At 40.9% G+C, this 13,386-nt stretch overlaps 1 protein-coding gene and 1 long non-coding RNA gene across 7 annotated transcripts in view; one reads left to right on the top strand and one right to left on the bottom strand.

Moving 5' to 3' along the window:
• Positions 1-395: 395 nt before the first annotated feature.
• col11a1a (collagen, type XI, alpha 1a) overlaps positions 396-13,386 on the bottom strand; it is a 48,769-nt gene continuing 35,778 nt past the window's right edge. For all 5 annotated transcript variants that reach the window (XM_086020875.1, XM_086020871.1, XM_086020872.1 and 2 more), the window contains 28 exons: positions 12,690-12,779; positions 12,155-12,208; positions 11,568-11,675; positions 11,371-11,478; positions 11,174-11,227; positions 11,028-11,081; positions 10,829-10,936; positions 9,873-9,926; positions 9,718-9,771; positions 9,504-9,557; positions 9,376-9,429; positions 8,938-9,045; positions 8,759-8,812; positions 8,567-8,620; positions 8,353-8,406; positions 6,133-6,186; positions 5,910-6,017; positions 5,592-5,645; positions 5,449-5,502; positions 4,694-4,801; positions 4,396-4,449; positions 4,286-4,321; positions 4,137-4,190; positions 3,806-4,052; positions 3,198-3,310; positions 2,945-3,013; positions 1,857-2,090; positions 396-1,688 (listed from right to left, as the gene is read on the bottom strand). In XM_086020875.1, coding sequence (XP_085877001.1) covers positions 1,542-1,688; positions 1,857-2,090; positions 2,945-3,013; positions 3,198-3,310; positions 3,806-4,052; positions 4,137-4,190; positions 4,286-4,321; positions 4,396-4,449; positions 4,694-4,801; positions 5,449-5,502; positions 5,592-5,645; positions 5,910-6,017; positions 6,133-6,186; positions 8,353-8,406; positions 8,567-8,620; positions 8,759-8,812; positions 8,938-9,045; positions 9,376-9,429; positions 9,504-9,557; positions 9,718-9,771; positions 9,873-9,926; positions 10,829-10,936; positions 11,028-11,081; positions 11,174-11,227; positions 11,371-11,478; positions 11,568-11,675; positions 12,155-12,208; positions 12,690-12,779 — 2,394 coding nt within the window. In that variant the 3' untranslated portion in view covers positions 396-1,541. The remainder of the gene's footprint in view (positions 1,689-1,856; positions 2,091-2,944; positions 3,014-3,197; positions 3,311-3,805; positions 4,053-4,136; positions 4,191-4,285; positions 4,322-4,395; positions 4,450-4,693; positions 4,802-5,448; positions 5,503-5,591; positions 5,646-5,909; positions 6,018-6,132; positions 6,187-8,352; positions 8,407-8,566; positions 8,621-8,758; positions 8,813-8,937; positions 9,046-9,375; positions 9,430-9,503; positions 9,558-9,717; positions 9,772-9,872; positions 9,927-10,828; positions 10,937-11,027; positions 11,082-11,173; positions 11,228-11,370; positions 11,479-11,567; positions 11,676-12,154; positions 12,209-12,689; positions 12,780-13,386) is intronic.
• Positions 7,161-11,710, top strand: LOC147127455 (uncharacterized). 2 transcript variants are annotated; one of them, XR_015084276.1, is made up of 3 exons: positions 7,161-7,467; positions 11,391-11,486; positions 11,588-11,710. It is a non-coding gene; the product is annotated as an uncharacterized LOC147127455 (long non-coding RNA). The 2 variants fall into 2 exon arrangements; XR_015084277.1 differs by having other exon boundaries at positions 11,570-11,682.

Genomic DNA, 13,386 nt, shown 5'->3' with positions numbered 1-13,386 from the left:
TGGATGGACGTTTGCTTGCAATGGGTGAGGAGAAGATTCAGAGGTAAAGTTTTTTTTTTAGCTAACATAAGCCATTTACTTTTAATTGAAAATGGAATCAAATTAGAGTTGGCCAAGACCATAAATGCCCATAATTTCACCTTTTGTGGGAATATGAATCATATTCTGTGTTTTCCCTTTAAAGTGAAATAAAAGATGGCATTTTTTTTTTCCATGTGTCAAGAATGAAAGGAAAATATTGTAAGATGGAACTTTATTGGTTTCAAGAGAGATGGAATTGCACCAGCCCAAAGTCTTTAGTTGACGTAACATATCCTCGATATAAAGCATTTGACATGTATAGTAGGTGGACTACTATTACAAAGCCATTTTACACAAACCACTGAGACATGCAGTTCACTGTTGTTTAGAATCCAGTTTTAATATTTAATTGAACTATAAAAAGCAACATTTAAAACACTTTCTCTTTAGTTACAAAAATGGGTCACCTTAAGGGCTTCTCGTTGCATTCACAGAAGGGTTTGAACAGTGGATGTCTAGCAGTTGTGGAACTCTCTCTCTTTCAAAAATAATCCCCACCCAAAATATATCAACTTAATTGTTTAACCAAGGTATATACAGGGTATAACATCCTTGCATCCTAAAAGGTTATCAAGAAAGTCTGAGGTATACAACCAAAATTAAAAGCCTGTCAGAAAATAAAACAGAAAAAAAAAAAAAACAACAAATAGAATTAAATTAATTAAATGAATGCCATGATTGCTACTAGCACAGGATCACAACATTAGTGGGAGATGTTGCCGTGTTGTTGTTTCATCAACGGTCACCAGGGCAAGTAATCTCAAGCTTTGGAGTGTCAATATATACAAAGGGAAAAGTCTAAATTTGGCAATGGAGAATTGTTTGGATGCTCACTTTATTTGCCTTGTGAAAAGGTACACAGTTTGGTAAACAGAACAATAGCGGAATTCAAATGTAGAGTCCTTTGCTGAAATAAAGGAGCCGGAAGCGGAATGTAACACATGCAAGTTTTGAAAGTGGATTCAGAAATAACAGTAATGTACAAAATACTTACAGTTTTTATTATTATCAAAATATAGCTTCTTTCTTTTCCTAGCACCTCTTGATTCCTTTTGAGTGTGTTTTTGAACTAGCACCATTGATTTTCGTACAGCACCTGGAGAATCCAGAGAGGAGGTCCACGTCCACCCATGTCGCCTGACCGCCGCCTCTCTCAGCTCCCTCCGATTTGCCCTCCTCTGCCACGCTTTCAAATGTCCTTCACCTTTTGCTCCGTGATGGGGTTAAGTCATGTGGTTCGAGCCCTACAAGGGCAACAAGTATTCTCCTGGGTTACGCATACATACATGGAAAGGACATGTTTGCTACAGCATCTCTTATTCAAAACTTGCATGTGGCATAGAAAAGCCTGGGGTGGTGGGGGAGTAGTTGGGGGGGGGTCTATGGAGGCTTCAACTTGACTTTCTCTGCCGACCCCATCAAGTCCTTTTTAATATATTTTTTTTTCTTGTCATTTTTATTTAGCCAAGGAAGCAGACGGGTCCGACTTCAAACCCGAACTTCTGATTAGGGTCCCCAAAGTCAGTCAACATGACATCGATGATTGGAACCTGATCGATTTTGGGAGTGTTAATCTCCATCACAGTCTTTCCGTAGCCCTTCCTCGTCTGCAACAGAGAAACGGAGCAACTGCTTAGAACAAAACATTCCGAAATAGAAACAACCGATCTAAAACCATCCCAGCATCAATGAAAAAATATCTTGGCTAACAATTGAAGTTGCCCATACATTTATATAAAGTTGAGTTGCAAAAGGTTTAAACAGAAGTGCCTTACCGCACATCCGTCGGAGAGGGCCTTAATATAAGGGTTGTTATCGTAGGACATCTCCTCGTCGTTGGCACCCAGGAAGCGCAGCGACTTGTCGTAGCTGTCACTGGTGGCGTCATGCCACGCCACAGACTGGTGGCAGCTGTAGGTGAAGTTTTGCCTTGCCGAGGCTGTCAGTAGTCTGAGGAAGGTCATCTGCACCATGTTAATTGAGTTGCCGTCGGAGTCGACGTAGGAAAGCTGCGGGGAGAGCAAAGTCCAAGCGTAAGCGATTTGGGCTCAGCCTGCCTATGTTCAACCTTGCAAAGTTTCTGAAAAGTGAAACTTTGTATAGTGAATTATCCATCTTAAAGCCACTTGACATTTAGCCACATAACGAGAGCTTTGCACTAGATGGAGCTGATCGGAGATTTGTAATGTCGCTAGAGAAGGCTATGGAGGAAAAATATAAACTACGTAACAAAGTGCAAAGTGTGAGTCACACAAAAGCTTATCCGATAAGTCGGCATCTGCATCATTATTTATGGTGTAAATGGTATCAATGCATCTTACCTAAATGGAATTTTAGAAATAATGATAATAAACACGACAAAACGGCAACGGACAAATGATCTACTTTGAAAGGAAAAAGCGTCATACTGTGTGTGTAACCGTCTTATAAAGTTTGTCCTCTATGCACGCATAGGACAGCAGTTTGATTGAGCAGGACGTGTTGTTTACGACAGGGCAGTTTTACGCGTTCAAGGGCAAAGTAAGGCCGATGGTTGTAGTATATTGGTGCAGTGTTTTCATATGAGCTCTAGCTCAGTAAAGCGTAGATGAGTTTGTTTCTTTTTAACCAAAAGTTACCCTCGTTCCTGGCATATTTTGGCTGCTGCTGGTACCTCTTAATATACGAACAGTGGAAATAATTTGTAAGTAAATGGAGATTTTGCTATATGGAGCAGCTATGGAAAGCTATGTTTCACCTTGCACAGTATCTGTAGTCGGATGGAAATTGAAATAGTGCGGTCCCTTTTCAATATTGACTCCAGAAACTTTTGTTTTGTGCACAGCAGGAGGTTGATGACTCAAGAGAGAGAGATAACACTTACTATTTTACCACGCTTAAATTCACTGAACCATGACCCTGGAACTTCTTTAGGCCATGAAGATATTCTGACCTGTGGAAAGAGAGACACGGTATTTTTATGTAACCATGTTCATGTTAGTTACACACAAGTGCATTCGCCCTGAGGCAAAAACTTTTCCTGTGTGGCACAGTCTGCTAATGAAACTAATGATAGTCTGCTAATGATAGGATTTCGCAGAAAAAAACTCACGGGTATAAACACAAAAGCAACGTACCCCATTGGACTTCTTATCCGGGTAGATACAGGTTTCTCCCCCAGCAGTAAAGTTACAGTAGACTTTGAAAGAATCCCCTGAGCAACCTTGGTTTGGATCGATCCAGTATTCACCTGAGAAGAATCAGAAACCTTGTCAAATGATATCCGCATAAAAATGGAACGATGATGTCACGTGACGGCTCAGTTAAGGATTACCAACACGAGTATTGCTTCATTTTCTTTTGGGCTTTTGTGTGTATGTTTAAATTTTTAGGGGAACCTCACCGCCATTATTTGATAAAAACTCACATTTTCAAAGCCATAGCATTGTCTAAAAAAAAAAAAGAGCTTTGCTTTGTGGCATCCATAGGCAATTACAAACCTTTTGCGCGGATTTTTTTATATTTGCCAAAGCATAGCATTGGGTCAAGAGCGACATAATTAAATGTTAGACCGTCTTGTCCTGGCTGCTACAAAATGATAAATATGGCTGAGAAGAAAAAGAAATGTACACTGCAAAGTTAGCTTCGTCATTTCTAAAAGCCGTCTAAAAAGTTAGTTTCTTTAAAAAATCCCAACAAAATTGAATTCAACCCTTCTTTGTAGTTTATCGCTTTTTGGGCCTACCATCAGGGAACTCTGGGTGGCAGAGTTGCAAGTCTTTGCATGTTCTGGCTGGGTTGTTCTGCGTCCCCATGGGGTATTTCATGCGCTCAATATCCTGTTTAAGGTTGTTGAGCGAGCCAAAGATGTCCTCCATGCCCTCGCCGTAGTCCATGAAGGTACCGGCTGCGTCGGACTGCATATCGCTGGAACGCTTGGTCTTCTTGGGGGAGCGGACGGGCAGTGGCTGGATGACCTCACCCGGTGGGCCCTACGGGGTGTGTCATAGATGTCTAAAATGGGAATTGTTCTTAATTGAAACGTAGCAAAAACTGTGTAATTCTTATTTACTCACAGGAGGACCTGGAGGACCAATGGCACCAGTATCTCCTTTTGTACCAGCTGGACCCTGAGAGACAGATTCATTATGTTAACTGTGTTTGAAACTTGCTGGATAATAAAGTGATGGTTATTTTCAACCATATTTATAGATATTTTACTCACAGTTGAACCTTTAGCTCCCTTTGGACCTTGAGGACCCTGGATGAGAGAGCGCATCAGTTTGGCATTCACTCCACGGAAATCTAAATGATCCAATCATTGAATAGACTTACAGGTAGGCCGGGGGGACCGGGGGGGCCGAGAGGACCCGCTGATCCACTGATACCCTAATAAAAAATGAGATAGAGGCAGCCATGCATCAAAGAAACAGTGAAGAGGAATAGTATTGCTGAGAGACTTGAGTAATGAATCAAAAGCTAGATTAGCGCATGGTATGAATATCAAACAGACACAGAAATGTTTTTATGAATTATCTATGCGCATGATATTTTCTTCAAACCGTAAAATTCTGCTTCTAGTGGCATCCAGCACTAAGTTGTCAGTCAGCTAAACAAGTTGATGAATACTTACACCATCTCCTTTGTTACCAGATGACCCTTGCGGTCCAGGTAAACCTCGGTCTCCCTTCTCTCCTTGTTCACCGGGAGGTCCGATCAAACCGATTAAACCAGGATGTCCCTGACAAAGAAATATGCACATTTTCAAGCACAATGCCCAAAATAGTCTCTTTAAAGCGATACTTGTCAGCCAAGGCTATGATTGCTTCGCTTCCACACATATATATAAAAAGTACGCACAGGGCTATGGAGGCTGACACTTCATTACGATTCAACATCCCTGTACATTGTTACATTGTTAAAAAAGATGAGTACAACCGTAATGGTTTTGAAATAGGTATCCTCTAACCAGACACTGCATTTCAAGCATTATAAAACACAACACTCTTCCTCACACGGTACTTTTAAACTGCTCTGTTTCAGGCCGTCATGTCAGTGTGTGGGAGGTAATTTTGATGCAGTAATGTGGGCTGTCACAATATCCTCGGTACTTCTATTTTACCAGAAAATTCAACAGAGGCATCGAGGATGCGATTAGAGCGATACATCACACGACTGAATCCTATTAAAGAGTCGTCCCTGTTATTGCCACTGTGTCCCAAAAATAATTGGTGCACCATTTCTTATTCTTAAATATATTGCTTTTAGACAGACTCAAAGACATGACAACTTTGTCCAAGTTGTTGATGACCGCAGCCAAACTTGGACCCTGAAGTCTTCTTTTCCAAATGTTCTAATGATGATGATCCAATAAAGGGCAACAGTCACCTTTTCACCCTTGGAGCCTGGGTCACCTTTCAGACCAGGAAGTCCAGGAGGACCCTGAACAAAAGTAGGAACAAAAATGTTATAATAGAACCATTTGATGCTGGATAAAACAAAATCCTCTTTCCGAGGTGACGTGTACTAACCATTGGTCCAGGTGGGCCATCTTGTCCTGAAGCACCGGGTAGTCCTTGTTCACCCTGTGAAAACATGACAACATTACAGCCTTTGTATTTCCCCTTCCCCTCATTTTCTGTGTCTAAAATAGGAATGGGTATTTCACTTATTTTATTTTTAATTGGATGGGACGTCACTGAATGAACTCCTGTTCAAGCCAGCATTGTATTGATCAGACTTAATTCTGCATGAAGGGCGTTGTGTAATTAAATTGCTACTGAATGACTGAACTTTATTATTATCAAGTATTATGGCACTTAGGGATACTTGTTGGTATTTCGACTTACAACAGGGCCAGGGATTCCACGTAGACCTTCTGGACCAGGCTTTCCAGCAGGTCCCTGGGGCCCAACCGGTCCAGTTTTACCCGCCGGACCTTCGGACCCAGCCTCACCCTGTGAAAAGAGAAACGGGAAGTTGCTGCGAATGTGGGAAAGTTGTACTAGTTGGTAAAAGTCACGATGTGGCAATGTCACTTTAAGATGAGAAATCTAATTAAGTGTTTGTTACCTTGGCGCCCTTCTCTCCTTGTCTGCCTTCAGCACCAGCAGCTCCCGGAGGCCCCTGGGAAGGAGGGCAGGATTGTTATTAAGCATTTAAACACATAATTGACATTATTATGCAGCCGTTGTTTGCAGACGAGTGGCTGATAGTCTGTGATGCTTCAAAACATTTCAGAGCCTACCCGTAACAAAAGAAAAATATTTATTTTATTAAATGGAAACTTGACAATGTGTGCATGGCATTGGCATTTTTGGTTTACTTATAATGGAGGGAGTGTTTTCTTTCCGTGCGATAGTTCCCTCTATATTACATATTTTTTTGTGTTTTTCTCTGTCTTGCCTCGTGGGTGTAACTGGCATATGGCGTTATCTTATTGAGCAAAAATTCAAGAGGTCAGGAAAAGACATCTCTCCAGCCATTGCCGAAAACTGGCTGGTTAATGATCAATTTCAAATATCTGACATCACAGTGTGCTTGAACACTACTTTAGTTGCGTCAATATCAATTTGAGCGACTTGGTTTTGTCTGCTTGAAGTTTAATCAAAAGACACTGGCGTACCCATGGCCACATTTGTAGGGTCATCCTTTTTTCTCTCCTCATTGTGCCACTAACCTGCTCTACTCACGTGGTCAGCCAAAGCCAGAGTGCCTATTGATCAAAAGCCCAAATTGAGGCCCCCTAATACCGCCATCCAGCTTCTCCCGCCTTGAAGCTTTCATTAGCTTGTCATGTTCACTTCTAACTGGTGTTCAAGAGTCTCTTCATCAGCTCGAAGACATTTCATTTATAGCACAATACACTGTGACTAGCTTCACGGTGTGTTTCCTTCCAAAGTTTGCCATGCTTTTTTTTATATTTATATTTATATATACAGCGTATCTTCCTCATTTAGGTTTTATTTCCACCTGTGTTCGTCAAGCCGGCCCCTTGTGTCTTCCAATCAGCTCCCTCAGCCACTTGTGTTTTGTCCAGGTGGTCCTCGTTGTCTCGTTAGTTGGCTTGTATTTAGTATCCTGGTTTCATTCAGGTTTTGTCAGATCACTATTGCGGTCATGTTGTTTTGATTCTTCGTGTCTTGTTAATATGAGTTTCTTTTGAGGATTTTGTTAGTGCTTTCCGATTTAGTTTTCCACAGTGTGTTTTTGTTAAATTATTTTGTTCTGTATACCCTGCTTCTCTTGCCTCCCTGCTTTTGGGTCCTCAACCAATAAGTATAGAGCTAGTTCAACATATGCTACCCATGTTCAAATAAGTACTTTTAAGAAGATGGAAAATGCTGACTATGATGTGAACAAAATGACCTGTCTTCTGCCCACACACAAAAAATCTTGGATGAGTGAGTGAGTACATTGTCTGAATCTAATGACTCTCCCAAATTTTCCCGGAGGGGTACAATTAATGAAAATAAACTTGCTTTTTGTAATACAAGGGAGTGACTGACCTCCTCTTCCAACTAAAGTCACCCATAATCCATTTTATGACTTTTCCAATCTAGAAAATACCACCTCATTTTCCTCCGGTATGAAGGCTCACATCCTAAAAAGCAGCTTAGTTTCACACAGATACCTAATTCATAGCATTACGTTTAGTACAGCTGAATGGCTTGATTTGGTAAGAATTCCCAGAAGACTGCTATTAACAATCCAATAAGCAAAACCAAAATTTACCATCAATAGCTACTCATATTCTGTTTAACACTCCTTGAGGCAACCTACATATCCTGTTAGCAATCCATGTTATGAATCTGCTTTGCCGCAGCTGTCAGACAGCAGCATGGAATCAATAATGAGTCACACTTTTGGTGGTTCTCATTTTGAAGAAGATTTAAAGGAATCAAGGATCAATTTCTTGATAAGCCTTTTTTCATTTCTTGTGTGGAGAGGGGGTTGGGGGGGGCAGGGGGGATTCCTGATTTTGAAATCTCACTGCTCGTTTCCCATCAGACTTCAGCTCGTCTTTCGTTCACAGCAGATTGTTCTCCTTAAATCTCCACCTTTTGGTATCTGTGCTTTATTTTTTAATGAAAATGAATCACCCGCGCACTCAAGCAGGCATGACAAGACCGAGATGTTGAGGGGGACAGGCACCGTCTCATTAGATGAGACTTTTGGACATTGAGAGCATACATATGAAGTCAGTCCAGAAATGTCAATATGCAATCTTGTGATGTTGCCAGGACCATACGGAAAAATCATAACCAATCACCATAATAGCAATGAACTTACTCTTTTGCCAGGAGGTCCAGGTGGGCCAGCTTCCCCTGATGGACCCGGGGGTCCCTTGAGATGAGCAAAGAAACACAATGTTTTGTTATTCCATTAAAATACAGTGAACTCCCATTAATCGAGAAAATCAAAAACATATCAAAACACATTATAAACACACCAAAATATGCAAGGATAAGATGTACCAAAAACAATATAGATGTGAACAACTTACTGCCTGACCAGTTTCACCATCCTCTCCCTTCTCTCCTGGTTCTCCGTCGGTGCCCTAAAAAAATGTTGTTGGGGAAAAAGTTTAATTTACATGAAACTACTTAATGCGACTCAAACACAATCAACATTTAAGCCTAATTTAAAATCATTTTTAGATATAAAGTGCATTTTGCCTGAGGATTTCAATACTCACAGCAACACCTGGCTCTCCAGGAGGACCAGTGTCTCCGGGGAATCCAACAGGACCCTTTAAAAGGAAACAAATTGTTGCTTTTGAAGCAAAATGTTCTACATGGAAGAAAAACACTGATAGCCTAAGGTTTGTTGAAGTTCTATTCGGCCATGTCAAGTCGCAGATTTGACAATACTTACAGGGTTACCCTTTGGACCATCATCTCCGGGGGGTCCTTTGGAGCCAGCGGGTCCAGCAGCACCAGGAGGTCCTGCCTCACCCTTCTCTCCTCTCTCGCCTTTGGGTCCCTGTCGTAATTGGGGCAGTAAAGAGTATTATGTCAATATTTTGTGTGATGGTACAATTGGAATGGAATGTCGTTAAAATTGACTTGCTAAGTTATGAATATTCACAAGGCTGGTATACCAACACTGCGAGATTATTGATAAAAATCATTGTGGCCATATAAAAGTACACTTTCCTAAGTTATGCAAAATGCCATTACATATCCAAAAATGTGAATTCTTGCAGAACACAGATTAATTTAGAATAAAACAGCAATCTTTGGTTGTCTGAAGGAAATAAAAAAACAGAACTGTTAGAACAGAACACTGAACTAGTAAAATGTGTTTACATACCCCAGTGCCAGGCTCTCCAGGTGGTCCGGGGTTCCCAGCCTCACCTTGTTCACCCTTGTAGAAAGACAAACCTCAGTGACTAAAATTAGTGTACAAACGGGGATAGTGCACCATGTCTTGACTCGTACCTTTTCTCCCACTGAACCAACGGGACCTACACCGCCTGGGGGACCTTGTGAACCCTGCAATACACAGAAATGATTTGCAGAACATGTTGTTGAATGTTTCCGCATCCTGTTGATAACTTGACAGCTAGTAAACCCGCAGATTATGAATTTACTGCCATCATTGTCTAATATAGCCAGTATGCTGCCTAAATGTATCAAATTTAATCATACATACATCAGCTCCACTTGGACCCTGAGGACCTCGAGGACCAGGGGGGCCAGGAGGACCCTACAGACAGAAAAGAATACAGTTATGTATATACTCTGTACCGTTACATTTTTCAATACCTAGCTGTGTAAAAGTAGAGGTTGTGTCAATGTGTCTCTTACCATGGGGCCAACGTCACCGTTCTCTCCCTTCTCACCAGGAGGCCCTGGGAGCCCCTGAGGATAGAAAAACAAATCTTACAACACCATGTGAGATATAAATAGATCTCCTTCATAATTAAACGTGAACCGGGATGGAAAATCTCAAGTATCTTTTCAGAAAGTTTAGTTGAAATATTCCAAGTTGGCCACATTTCATGAAATTTTATTATTTTATACATAGACAGTATTATATACACATTTGCAGTTTGTTTCTGTTCTGCGAATTCCAATTGACTTTTTATTTGTGTAGCTAGGACATTTGTTTTTTAAGAAAATTATGCATAGAATTGTATACTTTTTTGTTCCGAGCTTTTTTCTTGCTTTTTCTTTCCCACTAACAATGCTCACATATGCAATTGATCCCTCAAGTATGTATCCACCAAAAACTAAACCTCACCCAGATACTTAAGCTACCTGTTATACATCCGAAGTGTGTCTTGCCCTAAAGTTGAGTGCACATTGCTTCTAAGTCAATTTTGTGTGACAAAACCTCTGTGCGATGCATGATAATTGCTCGATGCTGAGATCTCATCTCTTCGGTGTCAAATTGTCCTCTGAGATTTAATCGTTAGTGGTCTAATTATGTAGAATGCTAAATGTGATAAACCGAAAGAGACGAGTGGAGAAGGTTGAGCTCTGCAATTAATGGAAAGTCGGTAGAAGTGAATGAATTCTATTTAAAAGTCAATTAAATGCAACCCAGTGCAGAGTAACTATAAAACATTTTAACAATGTTTTTTAAGTCAACAATTGGATGACTATTTAATGAGGTCTCAAATAATATATCCACGTATTCTTGGTCTGCTGCAAATTTTACAGAGTACTAAAAGTACTACTACTACATTTTGTAAATTTTATGAAATGTATGATGAACATGGTCTCACAGTGACCGAGGGAAATTAGTAAATGGCTCTAACCTGCAGGCCGATGGGACCAGGTGGTCCGGGGAAACCTCTGGCTCCTTCATCACCTTTCTGTCCAAACATACCCTGCTGACCCCTGGGCCCAGGCTCTCCATCAGCTCCCTGAGAACCAATATTTTTGAAATATAACACCAAAGCAACACATGTAAAATAATACCATACAGTGATATACTGACAAAGCAGGTACACTTACAGCAGGACCTGGGGCACCAATGGGACCTTGAAGACCTGCTGGTCCAGGAGGACCCTAACAAACATAAACCAAAAATACATCAATATTTCAGCATATAAAATGTCAAATGGCATTTGTCAATGTGAAGGGAATTCCTCCAGACCCACCTGTTCTCCCTTATCAGCTTTGCTTCCTTTTTGGCCCGGCTCGCCAACCTCTCCCTAGGAAATACACGGAAAGATCAGTCAACTGTCTCAAATAAATGTCGTCCCCTCTGACAGTTGTTGAAGCCATTTACTATATTTAGAGCTCAGGCAAACTAAGGAGTCTAACTGCGGTTAATACGGGGATGTGGCTTGCTAACCTTATCACCGTCCTCTCCAGGTGGACCTTGGGGTCCAGCAGGTCCAGGCAGACCCACAGGACCCTGGACGCCATCACGACCAGCTGGACCTTGAGGACCTTTCTCACCCTAATACAGTAAAGACATTTGCTTGTATTATTTTGGAACAAAGATAAGCAAAGAAACTATAGTATCAATCAATATTCGCCATTACTTACAGGTGCACCTTTCTCTCCAGCAGGACCCGGGGGACCTTGAGGGCCAGGTCTACCAGACAGGCCGATTGGGCCTGCTGAACCAGCAGAACCTCTCTCACCAGGAGAACCCTTCATGAAGAGAAAAAGAGATTCAAAGAAGTCAATAATAAAGGCAAAATACAAATACCTGTATCAACAATTACATTTCATTAGACTGGAATTTTATACAATTCAATTATTACATACACACATCTGTTATACAAGTAATATTAATATTTATCCATTCTAAAATGTCATGTAAGCTAATGTGAGTGTGAAGACATGAATCTAAATGTCTAGTCTGTTGGATTTCAATGACTAAACGATGATAACGCTGATGTAAATTCAACCGAAAGGTCCTCATGAAAACTAATGCCAATTATTCAACACATAAACCTCAACAATTTCAGTTGACTTGACTTAACTGGATGAAAATCTGGTCAAAACTTACCTTTATGATTATATTTCCTACTAAACACATATTCTATTCTTAAATCTCATCCTGATGAAAAACATGTCTTTTTAGATTATCTTTCAAATTTTACAGTACATTCACCTATAGTACTTACAACAGGACCAGGTGGACCCTGGGGCCCCTCTCCTCCCTTCAGACCTGCCGGACCCTAAGGACGAAAAGAAAGGGAGTCGATTATTTCCTCCATAAATACAGTATTACCGTCTGTCACATACAAGTCAACCTAAGGTTGTTGTCACATACAACAGATGCAATCGAACGACAGTATACGTTAAATGCTATCTACAAAATTTCATATCAGATTAAATAGGGAGACTTGTATACACTGTAGCTGGCATTTAGATAAAAAAAAGAACAACTAAACACTATAGAAACACTGTGGATGGATCCCTGGCCATCAATTGTAGCTTCCTTGGACCATGATGCATCGCAGCAGAGGACTTAATTTGTTCCATGTCACATTGCATTTCCTCTACACAAGATTACATGTGAGGGCTGCTGTCTCTAAATAAGTGAATAGCTGCAGATAGGTGCTGCTTCATTTGTTATGGAGTAAAGCTCTGTCACATGCTCCTAGAGCAAACCTATGGCTAGGTGATAAATATTTTCATGTAGTGTGGCGCTCTTACCGTCGCACCAGGTAGACCTCGCTCGCCTGGAAAACCTCTGAGGCCGGGGGGACCATCCTTACCAGAGGAACCCTGCGGTCCGGGGTCTCCCTGAACACACAATCAAAAATACTGATGTAAGTTTGACAAATGCGCCTACAAAAACAACATGATCGATCCAATGTGAGCTGATACGTTCACCCGGTTGGTTTTTGCTCATTTTGAATACATGGAATACTGTAATACAGAGTGGTGTAACCGTGGTATTCATATTTTGAACTTAAACTTTGAAAATGAGTTTTTAATATTTTACAACATCCTGGCGTGGCTGTCAGTCAATTGCAGCGTACAAACAAACAATTCACAGGCACATTCACATATATGGACACTAGCATCTTCAATTAACCTAACATGAATGCTTTCAGAATGTGGGAGAAGTACCTACGGTAAAACCAATGCAAGCCTTGGGAAAACGCTACAAGAAATATATGCACGAAGAATATATGGTTATTGTGAGACTGGATGGGGAAAGCATTATTTGCAATTGAAAAAAAACTGTAGTCATCAGAATGACATCAATTCAGTTTTTTTATACTGGAAAGTTTCTCCTAGCTTTGTTCTTCTCATTGAGAAAGCTGCAAACAGGGAGGCACAGCCGCAGGAGAGCCTGTGGGGCTAATAAAAGGATTCAGACTCTGCTGCTTGGACCTCAGCAAAG

This window comes from Filicampus tigris, chromosome 21, assembly GCF_054856515.1.
Source record: "Filicampus tigris isolate MCC_2025a chromosome 21, RoL_Ftig_1.0, whole genome shotgun sequence".
NCBI lineage: Eukaryota > Metazoa > Chordata > Actinopteri > Syngnathiformes > Syngnathidae > Filicampus > Filicampus tigris.
The sequence above is the reverse complement of the archived record's forward strand: the minus strand, read 5'-3'. Positions and strand labels throughout refer to the sequence as shown.